Source organism: Lynx canadensis, chromosome C1 (assembly GCF_007474595.2).
Source record: "Lynx canadensis isolate LIC74 chromosome C1, mLynCan4.pri.v2, whole genome shotgun sequence".
NCBI lineage: Eukaryota > Metazoa > Chordata > Mammalia > Carnivora > Felidae > Lynx > Lynx canadensis.
The window spans coordinates 149254497-149272156 of NC_044310.1; the positions used below are offsets into that span (position 1 = coordinate 149254497).

The 17660-nt window shown below is 38.4% G+C and overlaps 1 protein-coding gene across 2 annotated transcripts in view; it reads right to left on the reverse strand.

The window, feature by feature from the left end:
• Positions 1-17660, reverse strand: part of ITGB6 (integrin subunit beta 6) — a 78167-nt gene that overhangs the window by 47914 nt on the left and 12593 nt on the right. For both annotated transcript variants that reach the window (XM_030324396.2, XM_030324398.1), the window contains 3 exons: positions 12796-12961; positions 11409-11570; positions 8228-8323 (listed from right to left, as the gene is read on the reverse strand). In XM_030324396.2, the coding sequence (XP_030180256.1) occupies positions 8228-8323; positions 11409-11570; positions 12796-12961 (424 nt within the window). The remainder of the gene's footprint in view (positions 1-8227; positions 8324-11408; positions 11571-12795; positions 12962-17660) is intronic.

Below are 17660 nucleotides of genomic sequence, written 5' to 3' on the forward strand. Positions count from 1 at the left end.
AGCAGTTGCACAGCTTTAAGCACTTTGTGGTATGGAGAGTCACCTTTGAAGAAACTGAATTTGTTCACAGATATTGGAGTCCTCACCCAAAGGGCACTTTCAAGGGATAAGAAAAGGGATACTGGAAATAATTTGTTGGTCCTTGTTAAGGCCATCACACGAATGCATAAAAAAGTAACTAAGTATCATTTGAATATGTAAACAATGTAACCTAGTGGTTAATGTAAAAATATAGTAATTGTGGATGTTCTGGGGCTGCTGGTGGGAGGGGAGCAGGTTTGTTTTTATTTTAAAGCAGTCACCCTCTATGTATGGCAACCACAGATTTGGAATGTTTTAGAAGACCTTGATTTCATCTAATGTGATTCTCGTCAATAAAAGTGATTGTTTGACATATAACTAAAAGCAATTTAATTTTCATGCCTTTATAAGGCTATAAATGTACAAACTCATTCAACAAATCTGAACCTACTTAATATGTACCGTATGATGCCAATTATGTTAAAATATGTAAAGGAATGCAAAAAAAGAGAAGACTTATTTTAAAATGTCAAGAATGGTTAGCTGTGTCTGAATGGTGAGTTTATGAGTGATCTTTATTTTCTGCTTTGTGCTTTTCTGGATGCACCTCCCCCACCTCTTTGGGGGCAAATAACATGTATTAATTTTGTCGTCAGAAAAAGAGTAATTTAAAGTACGTGGTGGGTTTTGTTTGTTTGTTTGTTTGGTTGGTTCTGGCCATACTCCCACACTGTTGGTAGGAGAGTAGCTGATATGGCCACTTTGGAAAGCTTGGACACACCCGGGAGAGTTGAAGATGCCTTTTCTTGTGACCCCGAGACTTCAATTCTAGACACGCATCCTCCATAGAGGACACATGTACAAGCATGAGCATGGGTGTGACATTTGCCATGCTTTACCAGCTGGGCGTGATCCATGCTCCCAGCTACAGAATGAACACACTACAGGTTGTACCCTCGATGGATTGTCCATGGCAGTGGAACAGAGTACAGGAGAGTTATATGCATCTCTGCAGACAAGCCTCAAAAACGTAACATTGAGCACCACAATATGAATGTACTTAATGTCACAGAACTGCGTATTTAAACATGGTTATAATGGCAAATTTAGCTTAGGTGTGTTTTACCCTCACAACCCATCCCCAAACATTACATGGAGTCAAAAAGAAAATTGTCAAAGTAATACATACAGCATGAAGTTAAACTTGTAAGCCAAGATTATGTAATTGTTTATGGATCCATATATATTTTAATGGTACAAAAAATAAACATGAGAATGATAAACACTAAGTTCAGGACATTGGTTACTTCTACGGAGGAAAAGAGGGGAGTGGCATCAGAATTGCACAGGTATACAGCAGGCAACTGTATCTAGAATGTCTTACATCTTTAAAAAATCTGAAGCAAATATGGCGGCAAAATGTTAAGATTTGAGAAGGCTGGGCAATAGATGCGTGGGTGTCATTTATGACTCTATTTTTCTGTGTACTTGAACTGTATCATCATAAAAACCTACAGTCTTTGTTAGACCAGGTGTCCCCTTTGTCTCTTAGGTTGGAACTGCAGATGGTGATTCCCATAGACAGTAGCTGCTGTTTAAAGGATGTGTTGACCAATGGCATGATGCTCCCTGACTGTGTGGCCTGTTTTTACCACTCAGAATCCAACGGTCTCTCTTTTTTTCAAGTCCACCCATTTTTTTTTTAATTTTTTTTTCAACTTTTTTTTTTTTTAATTTTTTTTTTCAACGTTTTTTATTTATTTTTGGGACAGAGAGAGACAGAGCATGAACGGGGGAGGGGCAGAGAGAGAGGGAGACACAGAATCGGAAACAGGCTCCAGGCTCCGAGCCATCAGCCCAGAGCCCGACGCGGGGCTCGAACTCACGGACCGCGAGATCGTGACCTGGCTGATGTCGGACGCTTAACCGACTGCGCCACCCAGGCGCCCCCCAAGTCCACCCATTTTTAAATTGCTCTATTTGTCTAAATTAACAGCAACAGTAAAGGGCCCTAGATGAAGTGTGCACTGATTTTAAAGGACTCTGCCATTTTTAAGAATTCCACCTATTCATCTGTTCATCTGTCAGGCGGCTCGGCTCCACCCTTAGGCTCTCTGCTTTTACAGCTCAGTGACTTTCAAAGTTGGTGACTTTGTTTAAAAGGCGGCTTCTTTGGTGGTCTAGTAATTAGGGACTGGCATGCCCTTTCACTGTAGCCGCCCAGGTTACAGTGTTACTTAACTCAGTGATTGAGGCTATAGACTCAAAGTGCCTTGGTTCGAATCCCAGCCTACACAGGCAACTTGCTTTATTTTGAGTTCTTTTATTATTTACTTTAATTTATTTGGTCCAATTTTTATTTTTTTATTCTATTTGGGTTTATTTGGGGTCCATAAAATGGAGATCAAATGATAAAATGAGTTAAAATATTTAACCCCAAGCTGCCACCTAATACACCCTCAGCAAACCTTCCCTATGATTCTCATAGTCATAGTTACAGAACATCTTGGCTCTCAGTTTTCCACCACTATAAAGTGAAGGTCTTAGCTCAACACTATCATACTGTTAGTATCAAAGCTAGTTTTATGATGGCCAATTAGTTTACTGCCCATTCTAACAAAGATGGTGAGTAGGAAAAAGTGAAAACATTGACAGACATGCAAACTCTGACCCCTCATCAAAACTGTGCCTTGGATAGGGGCACTTGTACCCCAATGTTTATAGCAGCACTTTCAACAATAGCCAAATTGTGGAAAGAGCCTAAATGTCCATCAACTGATGAATGGCTAAATAAATTGTGGTTTATGTACACAATGGAATACTACATGGCAATGAGAAAGAATGAAATGTGGCCTTTTGTAGCAATGTGGGTGGAGCTGGAGAGTGTTATGCTAAGTGAAATAAACCATACAGAGAAAGACAGATACCATATGTTTTCATTCTTATGTGGATCCCGAGAAACTTAACAGAAACCCATGGGGGAGGGGAAGAAAAAAAAAAAAAGAGGTTAGAGTGGGAGAGAGCCAAAGCATAAGAGACTGTTAAAAACTGAGAACAAACTGAGGGTTGAATTGGGGGGTGGGAGGGAGGGGAGGGTGGGTGATGGGTATTGAAGAGGGCATCTTTTGGGATGAGCACTGGGTGTTGTATGGAAACCAATTTGACAATAAATTTCATATATTAAAAACAAAACAAAACAAAACCTTTGCCTTGGGGTGCCTTTCCAGAACATAACCTCTAAAATGCCCTCATCCTGTTCTTTAGGCAAATTATTGGTCTACAAGTCTACTAATGCTCTGTGAGACTTCTTAAGGTAGGCACTGTGTCTTATCCTTCTCTGTACTCACAAATGAAGGGAGGTTCTAATGAAATGCTTGATGAATGAATGAATGAATGAATGAATGCATGCATGCATTCAATAGCATCTTGGTTCTTATTGATATGCTAGATATCCTGGGTGTTGTGTAAATCTTGAAATATTTAGGCCTTGTATTGAAATTCCATTTTGTATTAGTTCATGGGCTGGCCTAATAGCGCGTCTCATTAAAACCCTACTTTAAGTCTGAATCTTCTCTTTTCTATTTTTTTTTTTTTACCTTTGTGTTTATTTACTGGATTATGAGTCTTTGAGTTCTTTAGAAGAAAAGTACTATATGTAAACTAAGGGTAACTACTGATGACTTTTCATGGTTATAATTTATTAATTAGTCTGGAAAACGCTTCTAACAACTTTGTGCTGATAATCTGAGGACATGAGTTTTATTTCCAAATCTTCCCTCTCTAAGAGCTATTTTTATTAATGAGGAAAGTATAGGCTGGCTCTCCTCAGTCTTATTCCCAGATATCATCAATTGAAGAGAAATAAAAATCCTTTTCCATTACACTTGAATTAAGAGCAATTTGTTAACTGTATGGGGATTTCTCATAATTCAGAAGTTCTCTTTTTATTCCTAGATGATTTTATATTCACTAAAAGCATAAATTTGGAATACGTCATTACAAGATGGGGTTGATAGGATAAAGAACAATTTTTTTCATACATGCTTAAAAATTAGCTATATTATGGCTAGCTGAACTTTGTGCATAGATCATTGGAATTCATGGTGATTTCCCTTCTTCAGGTTCAGAGTCATTGACTACTAAGGCTGGAGGTCATCCAGTTCAGTCCTTTTATTTTGTCAAAACTGAGGCCAGAGAAAAAGGGATTTTCATCAGAGTAAAATCGTTTTGATCTTTTCCAATAGTGAACATTATAAAACAAAACAATAATAGAACAGGATATCACAGAGCAAAAGGCCTCAATTTTTGCTTTATCTCCCTCTTTAATTCTCTGCCTCCTTTCAAATCTCTTGCTGCAGTGAAAAGCTCAAAAGATAAGCAAAAAAAGGAAAGAAGGGGTGATATAAAAACTGGGTTATTGATCTTAAAAAATTGAAACTTGCATATGATAGGTTATATTCACAAGCCACACAAGCTCTTAACATGTTGTGGCTATACTTTATGCTGGTTCTTAGATAACAATGACCAGCAAATAGGGGTAACTGCTCAGGGGTTTTCCTTTTGTGGCTTAGCGAGAAGGCTCTTGAACTTATCCAACGGGTTGGTCCCAGGAGTGATGGCAGTGTTCCTTTCCCCTGGTGCCATCTGGGTCCAAGGGCGAAGAGATGGCTGCAAATGACTGTAGCTCTGGGTCAGGCACACCCCCACCTGGTCTTATACATGGGCTCCCTCAACTTCCACAGGTATTTGTCACACAAAATTCCAAATTACTATTTAGAAACTTTGACCCAAATTGACTAAAGATGAAAATCTATTGTGTATCGAGAAATAGCCTAAACAGAAAGATGAGCAAAACCCACCATTCTCCTTAAAGAGGTGATAATTGAGGGCTTTTCACTTCCAGAGGGAAGGGCCCTTTGGTGGTATTAAAACCTGCATGGGTGGGGCTCCTGGGTGGCTCAGTCCCTTAAGCAGCAGACTTCGGCTCAGGTCCTATCTCACAGTTCCTGGGTTCCAGCCCTGTTTCATGCTCTGTGCTGGAGCCTGCTTCAGATTCGTTGTCTCCCTCTCTCTCTGCCTCTCTCCTGCTTGGACTCTGTCTCTCTCAAAAAACAAACAAACAAGCAAACAAACAAAACCCTGCATGGGTGTCCTGTCCCTATACTTTAGATATATCACTCTGTCCTATTAACAATAGGGACATCAATCAGCAGTCATAAATGTTAGCAACTAAACTGGACGTGTCTATTACTAATATGTCTTGTTTGCTTTCTAATGTTTCAACATTTCATTGTAAATACTAGGTTATATAATAATTATCATTATCAACTTAACAAAACTCATCTTTTCCAGCCAGATGTGAACATTTTGAAAGATTAGAATATCTTAAAGTCTTGTAAATAATTCCAGGTGATTAATAACATGATTTGACAATGTAGTTAAGAATGCTAATTTAATTGCTTTTTATATCAATATCTCACTAGGAAGGAGAGACTAGTCAAATTAGACAATTGGGCTTTAGTAGCCTGATACTATCTTAATGTAAATTAAGAGTAAACATTTGAAAACAATAGAGGAGCTAAAAAAATTTTTTTTAAGCTTGGGTAATTGAATCCTGATTCAAAATGGTATTTACCACTAGAATGTAATATGCTACCTACTGCTCAGTCTATTATCTATCATTATCTTTTGAACCCTATAATTGGACAAACAGGCAACTATTCATAATAATAAGTTTGTTCAAAATCATCCTTTTGCTGGAGTCTGGGGTGCACTCTGCAGTCATATTGAACTGAAGGCAAAACTGCTTACTTTATCCTTTCCATTGTTTGTTCTTCTTTGTTACCACAAAGCACAGCAACGCTGCACATCTGGACCGTCCGGAGCATCTTCCCAAAATTACAAAACAAAAACCTATAATTTTTTTCCTGCATTCCATGAATAGGCAACATAAATCATATTTGCTACAAGATGGGTCACCATTGAATCGGAGCCATCCTGTGCCCAGAGTGTATGCACATAGCTATGCTTAACACAGAACTGGGGCAAGCAAATTGCCTTTTGGAATTTCCATTAGGTCTAACCACGTATTTATCCTATCACTGGTTTTATTTTTCAGTGATTCTTTAGTAGTTATATCCCTTCTATCACAGCTATCCAAACATCAGGTTGGGCAGGGCTCCACCTCACATTGGGCTCCTTCTAAGAGATTTAAATGGAAAGGCAACACAAGCCAATATTGGTTTATTTTCAGTTTTCATTATCAATAAAACAAGAGATCAGCATTTTCATGCTATGTGAAGCCTTCAGGGAAGTGCAATGTCGCTGTCATTATTTTTAGGCCAGACTGCCGCCTGCCCTGACTAATGCAGATGGGATGATGAATCCATCAAAATAGAGATAAAATGATGAAAGAAAGCATCAGAGTCGGAGAGTGGGCTTCTGCCCTGGTCTGCTGCATGGCTCCCTGACAATGTCCCTTTGAATTTAGTGGAGCCTGGATGGTAAAGACCACAGATCATGACAGAACATAAATTCGCCTCATAATGAGATTAGGAGGCAGGCAAAATAAATGTCCTGCTGTTAAATGAGAGCCAGGCTCTAATCTGGTGTTTTCCCTGGAAATGATCATTTCCTTTGCAACAGGGGAACCGTCGGCCCAACTAACTTAAATCTGACAGATTCTGTTTTGCCACGTGGTTATTTTTCATCTTCTTCTGTCTTTTGGTAGCAGTTTTGAGGAGGCATGTAAATGAGTTGTGAGTCTTAAAGACTATTACCGAAGTGAGTTATGGACGACTATGTTCATGATCATCAGTTGTATTTCTCTGACTCCCCTTTTAAGAAAAGTTCTGTGCAACTCCCCTTCCCCCTTCTAAACAGGACCAGGCTGTGGAGGAGGTGTTGTGACCCCCAGGGTCCTCTCACTCTACCCTTAAGGATCAAAGGCAGAATAGACTCACTATTGTATTTGGGGTATTTTTTTCTTAATCTTAACCGCAACTCTACTACTTAAAACCACTGGAAACAAGTATCACATACTAAAGAGCCTTAAAAAAAATGCCCAGATCAGGTGAACCCACATGGTCTCTGAGTAGAACAAAGGCCTTGAGTATGCAGCTTGATTGCAAAGCACTTTTTTGGTTTTCAGCAGAAGGCAATCTCACCTGGAGTACAATACCCTCCTCTCATTAAAAATGCAAGATAGGATCTCCTCCTGGATCCTTTCTATAGAACCTGATGCAAGTTCATGGGCTGCACTGTCCTTAGCAGTGAGTGGCATTTAATCAAAGCCTTCTGTGAAATAATGTCAGAGTTTCCCGAGCCCTGTAAAGTCACCAAGAGAGTTAAGAGGTCCTTTAAAAAGGAATGGGAGATCGGACTCTGAACTTAGGAGTATTTAAAGCTTCTGCATAGAAGAAGGCACAGACAATTTAATGTACACCTAGTTTCTCTACATTTTCTCAGGTCCAGGCTAGAGATTCCTTACTTCTCTGTGAAACTGCCCAATAGGAATAAGTCATTTGCTAGCATCTTGATACATGGTATTCTGACATATTGTTTTTTAGGCTGGAATAAACCCACAGAAATCTTTTGTGTTTACATATGCATTTTACAGTGTATGCAGTGGTTTACAAACACTAGCGCATCTAATGAAACAGTTTCCTTTCTGCATCTGGTGTTTCCATCCAAAAACTTAAACTGCCAACCCAGCTACTATGAGGGAGAAAATATATTTGTGGCCCAATTTAACAAGCTTTTCTCTTTTACCTTTCTTACTTCTCAATGGTTTGAATTGTATCGCCACTTGTATATTTTCTATGCCTTGATTTGTAGATGTCTGAAAGTTTCAAGTCATTTCTGCTCCCTTGCTCTGTTAACTCCCCTCCTTGTCACATGAAACAGTCCAAAGGAAGACAGACTTTCTGTTAAGTAGGTGCTCCCATGTTCCCTGGTGCTCTCTTACAACTCACCTTGTCATTCCTTAATTCTTTCTTCCCTGCCCCACCAGATCTGTCCCCCACTCTCCACGGCACCCCTGGATTTGTAATTTAAATTGCAAACAGTAACTTTACCAAGTGTCCAGCATATCTGTCACATGTTAATGATTTTCTGATAGCAACCCATGCACTGAACTCTGAGTTCATGCTAAAGTTCCACGTCCAATACTTTCCCTGAAGGAATTCCCCAAATTATGTTTGCTTACCTCATATAAATGAACTTGTTCTTGGGTTACAGCAAAGATTAATAACACGTTATTTTGCACCAGTTTATCAATGAGTTGTCCAATTGTTGGATATTCCTAAAATTGACATATAGATTTTAAATGTCATCTTAACACAAGAGTGTAAAATAAAGAAAGGAGTATTTCTTTCAAAGATATCATACTGAGTTTGGCATTTCAGTTTGGTTCTAAGTAAACAAATACACAATTAGCATCAGTCACTCAATTGGTTTAATAATTGTTTCCTAAATCTTGCAAATCGAATTAATTCCAGAGAGTCAGTGCCTGGCAATGTGGTATATTATGCTCAGTCACTTCTAAGGAGAGCACTTGGAATTTACTTAAAGAATTATAGTGTGTCGTATTTTCAAGGGTAGAGACACGGTTCTTCTAAGCGCCGCTTGCCAACAGGCTCAAGCTGTAGAGAATGTTAGAGCTGGGGGAGGAGCAGTAGACATGACGGATGTGACTGCGGTGACTCAGGTAGCTCGGACACTCCTACTGGAATTGGATAAGGTGGGAGGAAGGGACAGCCTGCTGAGAAATGACACACTAGGGTTCCTACGTCCATCTGATTTGAGACGTTCCTGCACCAGTTTTGGATTTGGTTTTACTGACTTTTTGATGTCACTAATCAATTTTAGGGGATCCTGCGACATTTTTACAGGACAACTGAAAACACATTGTATTTCTTTTTCATTGACACATTCATGCCCAAGTGATATGAGCTCTTTAAAAAACCAGAAAGGCGTAAATGATCAAATTTGAACATGGCCTCTACTTTCCAAGGTTAAAAAACGTGCAGCACACTTGGCTGTTGTACGAATTCAAACGTGGATAATGTACAAACAGGAAACTCAAATGAAAGAGTAGCCTGCAAACAGTGAGGCTAAGATGATGTTGATCATGAAGGCAGCCAAAGCAGAGCAACACTGACAAGTAAGCCCTCTCGTACACTGATGTGTTGTGTTCACATATTCTCAGCACTCTGGGACTAATTCTGCCTGATATCTTCTTTAGGCACAAGATTCAAATTCCAGGAAAACTATAGTTTTGTCTAAAATACTCCGGTAAATGATGCAGCTGCGTATCTGGCTGGGTAAAATGGGCTTGCCATCCGATTTGGATTTTTATTAGTAGATATCCAGATGACATAAATCTTCCGGGGTCTGACATTTTCAGTGTCCCCTGCTTTTCAATAGCCCAAACACCAAAAATCCCTGACCTTCAAGCCTAAATTCCTCCATTGCTGGGCCTTCCTATCTCCACATTCTCACACTTTCTACTGATGTGCATGTTTTGCAAGGATCACACTGTGAAGCCCTTCATAGATGGGCAAATGTGGTTTTCTATTTGTCCTAAATCAGTTGGTTTAATTTCCACAGTTATATTGTAAGTTCCTCAAGGCCAGGGACCGTGTCCTATTATTTTGTGGCCCTTGGAGCCTGGCTCAGCACTGAGTACATAGGAAGTGTTCAAAGGACCCAGGGAACTATGCTGTAGGCAGACATGGAAATAATCCACAACTTCTGTGCATTTGCACTAACTCACTGAGCAAAAGTAAATTGAACTTTTATTAGATGGGAAGGTCATACCAAGCAACAAGTAGTGCTTGCTTCTAAGATCCTGCTTTTTCAGAGATGTCTATTAATGGGGCATTTGAATAATTGCAAGAAAAAGTAATAAAAAAGAGATCCATGCCTCACAGTTTCTTGGCCCTCAAAGGCTAAAACACAAAAATGTGGCTACTCTTATGGATATTATAATGTGGAAAGACAACTTACATGATAAAAGAATATATAAGTTTGAGGACTACTATGGGTCAATAGGGGAAAACACTCATGTTGAAATTTAGAAATTTAAGTCAAGGAATGGTAGCAGGTAATTTATGAATCATTTGGGTTTTTTTAACTAATATATATTATATATATTATAAATAATATAATATATTTATATTTTATATATATTTATATTTAATATATATATTTATAATATATATTTATAAATATATATATAAATATTTATATTATATATTTATATATAAATATATATATTTATAATATATATAATATATATTATCTCATTGAATTCTTTTTTTCAGGAATAGTTTTTCCAATCTGATAATAGAATTCTAGGTTCTTTCCCTCTCTCTCTCTCTCTCTCTCTCTCTCTCCCTCTCCCTTATATATATTTCTATAGCACTGTCATTTTAAGAAGTCACTTGAATTCTCTGTACCATATTTTCCCAAGTGTTAAGTAGGGATAATGTGATCTTCCCAGGTTGCTGCTTCATAATTCAATTTTATTTCATCCATAGTCAACACCCATTTTGTTCCAGGCACTGTGCTGTCAGGAAATAGAGATAATACACCAGTCCTGGCCCCGAGGAACACATATTAAAGACTGACAAATATGAGCAAACACATTTGTGCGTGGAGATGGGTAAGGAGACATCTAAGTACTAAGAGTGGGGGGAAGGATGATCATTTCGGGGCCAGCAGAGGGCAAAGAGCACTCTCTGGGAGCAGTCATAATTAAGTTGGGTTTTAAAAGATAATTAAGAGTCTCTCAGCAGCCTACAAGGGAAGAGCATTCCAGACAGAGGGAAGAACATGTCCTTGAGAGCCTCATGGTCCAAACAAGGAAATCAGTTAGATACATAGGGTTCTGGTGAGGATCAAATACGATCATATATGTCAAAGAGCTCTGAAAATTTTACCTTGTTTTACAGAAGTCAAGAGCTTTTTTTTCTTTGAATGTTACCAGCATTTTTTAAATCACAAAAATAAGCCAAATGTGAATAAGCACCAGCCAAGCAATACTTGACTAGTTGTTCCCCATGGAGCACTATGGTGCACAAAAGCATGGCATTATTTAGGGGGCATGACTCTGGGACCATCATTCACTGAAATTCCTAGGTGATTGTTATTTTGGCCTAAGACCCCCTTTCTGGGGCTGTCGTTGAGAGCAGACCCAGACTTCTCACATATCCCCACCATCCACCTGTGCTCCTGTCGGAAGCTCTAAGGGCAATTTGTTAATCTCAAATCAGAAAATGTATGGTTTTCACCAAATGTGGGTTATTCTGCTGGGTACTGCAGCAATTGTTGCTTCATTTGCCTACTTGAAGCCCTGAAAACAGTGAAGAATGTAGGTTACACACCAAAACAGTTGACATGGAGTATTCATTTTTGTTGTCCAAGTGACAGAGCCCATCGTTAGGAATGACGATGCCTGCCAGTTTGCTGTCCATTCCAAAATGAGAATCAGCATCACTCACAAAGACCAGGAGATGGAGGGAGTCATTCCGCCAGCCAATTTTTTCCTACAGTGAGAAAGAAATATTTGGGTTGTACGGGATAGAGGCAGGCATTTATTGAGAGTGAATCAATTATGATTGGACACATTAAGATCATAAAAACTATAATCCTAATCCATCTATTTTGGCCCTTTTCATCTCTTGTGAGTTGATACTATTAATGAATTAAAAATATGAAACTCTATGGCATTTGATTTTTCTTGGATAACACTTTTAGATGATTTATGCTTCAGAAAAAACAGTTCCACTATAATCACTATCCAGTTGATCTTGACTTTTACATAGTTAATTATTTTTACTGTCCAGCTTTCAATTTACCAGAAAAATGAGGAGAGGGAATGAGGGAGGTCATAGATCATTCCAAACCCAAGTCTAAGCAAAACTAGTAAGAATGCAATACACAGTGGACTTAAAGTATGCCTGTTTTATTAAATGTCACCCAACGTTTAGGCACATTTTTCTTTTTCTACTGATACCATCCAAAAATTATAAATGTAACACAAATAAAAGAATTTTTTTTTCAAAATCAATCCCCAGCATACGGCTTTTTAAGATGATCTGTTGTCTGTTTCTTAGCAGAGCTCCCCCCTTTAATTGATATTATTCCAGGAACTAGCGGGACAAAAGCTCATACTGGCAGCGCCATCCCACCTGGCCCCTTTTCGCTTTTTCCCTTAATACCTTGGCTCCTCCACCTTCCAGAACCTTCAGCCCTGTCTGTTTCTTGGTATTTTCCAGGAAGACCTGTCATCTGGACAGGGGAATCATTCCCTTGGATACCTGTCTGATTGTCAAGGAGGGGCAATGCCCCTGCATTGTTGTAGGGACAGTGTAGCTTCTGGTACTTATTTTGTTGGCTCAAAACAATAGATATCTAATCTTATGTGGAACTTTATACTGATTAGGGCATTTTTATTTTTCATTAATTTCTGCCTGTGATTTTTATTTTTACCATGGTTTATTCAAGAACAAATCTGATCTTGATCTTAGAAAATTGATCATACCTAACTATTGTTTTAACCAATTTTTCCCAACACTACTATAATTTTATTAGATTACTTGAATATCAGGCATAAAAAAAAGTGTCCATTTCAACATTAATAAATTACAAATTTTTGGAAATTTTTTGTTTTAAGAAACATAGAAATATGGCAGTTAAGGGAAAGATGGCTAAGCTTTTCAGAATAGATTTGCTAATAAGAGATGCAATTTAGGTTACCCCTCAGCATACCTTACACACAGCAGCTTGCATAATTGCATCAAATCCACCTTCTGGTGTATCAATATTAGCAGAAATTTTCTGATTCTTCACAATTTCATTGAATCTTTCAGCATCATTTGTTAATGGCAGAATGTGCTTGAATCCAAATGTAGGTAAGCAGAAGTATGGAATACTACTGCAAAAGTAAGATGTGAAAATGTTCTTGATGAAATATGATACAGCACACAATTAATGGATCTAGCAGCCTAGCAACTTCATCTTATATCAAGATGAATTTTCCTCAAGTACCTGACTCTGTAACTTGATTATGAATTTCCCCGTTAAGGTTGTTCATGATCTCCCACCTACCCCTTCCAAACTGACCCTATTAGCTCGCACTTAGAGCTTACTGTGTATTTTACTCTGATTCAAGCTCAGATAACAGATAATCAGGTCAGACTCCCCACTCCTCTCTGTGTGTGTGTGTGTGTGTGTGTGTGTGTGTGTGTGTAATCACTACCTTCCAGTGCTTCTCAACCAAAATCTACCATTAAGCTTGCGTGATGACAACAATTCCTTTGTATTCTGCTAGCTTAAGCTATTATCAAGTATGAGTCACCCTATAGCAAGACTGAGAGATACCTGTCTTCTTTCTTCTCTGCTCCTTCCTGTACTCCAAACCCTACCTGCCAAGGGCCCAAAAGTCAGCGCAGGACTCTTGGTTCTCTAGCTTGATTCTGTTATGACTGAACAGACTGCTGCATACCTGGCTAGGAATAAGACTACCACTTAAAATAGTTGACACATGGGAGAAATGCCATGTTAAGAGGAGATCTGCCCCAAAGATATTGCAGTTGAACAGAGAAAGTTGATCATGAACTCAGCCACATCTTATCCTAAAAACCAGTTAGTAAGACCTTGGACAAGTTACTCAACCCTTATGAGATTTGGGTTTTCATTTGTAAAATGGAGATAATAGTATACAGCAGAGGCTTTCAAAGGATGGTCCTTGAACCAGCAGCATGAGCATCACATGGGAACTTGTTATAAATGCAAAATCTGGGATCCTATTCCAGACCTACTGAGTGAGATATGTGAGGAGTGGGCTCAGTGATGCATTCATATCTTCCTGACGCATTCTGATGTTTGAGAAACACTTGTATAGAAGTATGGAAACAGAAGAGAGTAGTCAACAGTGAGGTTGTGCTATGCTACCTGGGGAGAGCTGGTTGATTCTTGTGAGAATAGTTTTTTGGTTCAGTAGCCAAAACTTTGTGTGTCACTGGCACACAAAGAACTGGAGCATCCTTCAGGGTCAGGGTCCTGTTCACCAAGTTCATCTGCCTGAGTCAGTCTTCGTTATTCACAGAATCCGTATCTGCGAATTCACCTACTTACTAAAATTTATTTGTAACCCCCAAATCAATACTTTTAGTACATTCTGAGTCATTTATATACACACACAGAAGGGAAAAAAAATTTGAGTCACCTGATTCACATGTTCCCAGCTGAGGTCAAACAAGGCTCTGTGTTCTTACTTCACCTCTCATACTGTAAACAAGTGTCCTTTTTGTCATCTATTTGGTTTCCTTTTCCTTTTTTTTTCATTTGTGTGCTTTTTGTTGATGATTTTGCTGTTTAGAATGGTCCTGCAGAGTAGTGCTGAAGTGTTGTGTAGTGTTCCTAAGTGCAAGAAGGCTGTGATGTGCCTTATAGAGAAAATATGTGTGTTAGATAAGTTTGTTCTGGCATGAGTTATAGTGTTGTTGGTTGTGAGTGCAAAGCTAATGAATCAACAATATATATTAAATAAGGTGTCTTTAAACAGAAAGACACAGAAAATAAAGTTATGTATTCATCAGTTGGGAAAAAAAAAAAAAAAGTCCAGAGGCTTGCATGAGCCTAATCCTGTATTTTTTCTAGGAGCAATGATTTAACATTAGCTAAGTAAGTATTTGAGGATACTTTATAGAGCAAGACTCCCATGAGTAATGAGAATCAACTATACAAATCAGAATGATTGTGGATGCACTCACACTGAGAGATGGGCTCTGCTGGGACCAAAATGCTAGTATCTGCAAAGGTAGCAATTTTTTTTTTTCCCTGTCAGTAGATTTTAATGGAAAGCAGATCATAATCCAATATGTCCTCATGCTTTAGAACAAGGGGAGTTGGATGACCCCAGCAGTCTGAGATGTCCTAAGACAGCCATCTCCAGAATGGATGCTCTTGGTCATATCTGGCTCCTCCCTCACCTGTGGTTGGCTTCCTCAGCTAACAAAGTTTAGGACGTTCTGATAGTCAACGGGACTGGAAACTCTGGAAGGGCCTTGGTTAAGGCTCTTGGGTGCATGTGGCCCATACTTGCCTCTGGAACCGCTCTTTCTTCACATTCCCTAACCTCCCATGAGCAAACCTACAGGCCTGTTCATTCTTTCAGCTCTGTCGAGATACCTGGTCTGGTGGGCCCAGGAAGCCAGCCTACAGTTTACAGGGAACTTTCTGATTTTCTTTCTGACTCATTATATTTCACTTTAATTCTCAGAAGGCAATCGTTTTCTCTTATTTTCAATATCTTGCATCAGCTTTCATTGAAGCTCTGAAGTGCTGACCACAGATAGTATCTACTTAGTAAGATTGTTGTAAGGCTTGAATGAGCTAAACTATGCAAAGAACACAGCACAATGAGCTTTTCGGTTAAGTGCTTGCTAAACCTTAATGTCATTTTTTTTACCTAAATCACTTTTACACAAAGTCTAGCACAGACTTGACAACAGATCACAGATTTGGCCAATGGCATCTCAAGAATTGTATGTTTTTTACTGATCAAATATTAATACAGGTTCACTGAAGAAAATTTGAGTTAATATAAAGGTATAAAGAAGAAAATAAAAACATAAATGTTAAGTTATGAGATATATCACAGTTTATTTGATAATCTATTAATAAAATTTTGTTTCATAAATCTTTCCATAATTAGATAATGTTGTGATCCTTTCACATACACCTTTGCAGGCTATGCTGTATCACTGCTGAGAATTGACTCCAGAGAAATTGCTGGGTTACTTTTCTTTTTTTTTTTTTTAAATTTTTTTTTTCAACGTTTATTTATTTTTGGGACAGAGAGAGACAGAGCATGAACGGGGGAGGGGCAGAGAGAGAGGGAGACACAGAATCGGAAACAGGCTCCAGGCTCTGAGCCATCAGCCCAGAGCCTGACGCGGGGCTCGAACTCACAGACCGCGAGACTGTGACCTGGCTGAAGTCGGATGCTTAACCGACTGCGCCACCCAGGCGCCCCGCTGGGTTACTTTTCAATCCATACTAGCAAATGTCTTTCCAAAAAGTTTGTATCAGTTACATCGTTATAAACAAAACAAAACAAAGCAAAACAAAACAAAAATATACCAGTTGATTAGTTAAAAATGGCATCTTAATTTAAGGTTTAATTTCTATTTTATTGCTACTAAGACTGAGCACTTGTTCATATTTATGGACAGTTTGTATTTCTTCTTTTGCCAATTGCCAGCTTACATCCTTTGCTCATTTTCTTATTGGGGTATTTTTTTTATTTTCTAACTAAATTTTAAGAACCATTTCCCTTAAAAATATTAACCTTTTGCCTTTGTGGTTTGTATTTTAATTTTGTGTATGCTGTTTTTGGATATATACCTTAAAACTTTATGTAGTCAGGTTTGTTTTCAACCTTCAAATATGAGATGTATTTTAAAGAGTTATATGAGGAAGGTGTTTAATTTTTTTTTTCAAATCGTTACCTATGAAATGACAATAATTTATCATTTGTTCTAATTGCTCCAATAGCATTTAACGTAGTTGTGTGCTGGAAGAAAATGCATTTGATTTAGAATAAAAAGACTGAGAGATGATCTATCGTTGGGCAAGTTACTTCACACTGCTGGGCCTCAGTATCTTCATCTGTAAAATGAGACTGGTGTACCTACTTGACGAAGTTCTTGTGGAGGTTACACGAGATAAAAAGTATGCAACTATGTGAGGTGCACCACTGTCCCTATGAACTAAGTATTCTTGAAAATTGTTAGTTTAACCTTTTATTTGGGGCTGCTTGCTCACACTGTACAAAAGTGACATTTGAACATCTTCTGAAACCAAAGAAACTAGCATTCCTATCTTTTTGTAAGAAATGTACATCTTTGTTGGTAAGAATTGCTAGGCAGATCTTACTAGAATGCATGCTTTTGGAAAATGGAATGAAATTCTAGTTTAATTCAGTAAACACACATGTGTGCTGGGAGACTGAGGTAGCTAAAGCAAAGCAGAATGTCAGGCTTGGGTCATGCCAGGAAATTTTGATTAGAGACTCCCCCTGTTTTGGTCAGAGTCTTTCCTCTAACGAATGCTCATATTGGGCTGTTATTTTCTTGGCATAGCAATTGAAGGAAGTAGGTACTTATTACCAAATAATTTTATTTTGAGTCCCTAGATAACAATAGATTTTCATTTAAAACGAAGAATAAGGGCACCTGGCCGGCTAAGTTGGTTAAGCATCTGACTTAATTTCGGCTCAGGTTGTTATCTCACAGTTGGTGAGATCAAGTCCTGCATCCGTCTCTGTGCTGACAGCAGCAAGCCTGCTTGAGATTCTCTCTCTCCCTCTCTCTCTCTGCTCTCCCCCCTGCCCCCCACTTGTGCTCTCTCTCTTTCAAAATAAATAAATTAAAAAAATAAACTGCAGAATTATTGTGAAACACAATATACAAAAATACTATCTACATTTTTTGTTAGACTTTTAAATAAATGTACACAAACTAAGATTACAATGATACATACCAAATAGCTAACACCATCATTTTGAGTGGAATTAGAAATAATTTCCATTTTCCTCTTATTGTCTGTATTCTCACATGGGCTAGTTA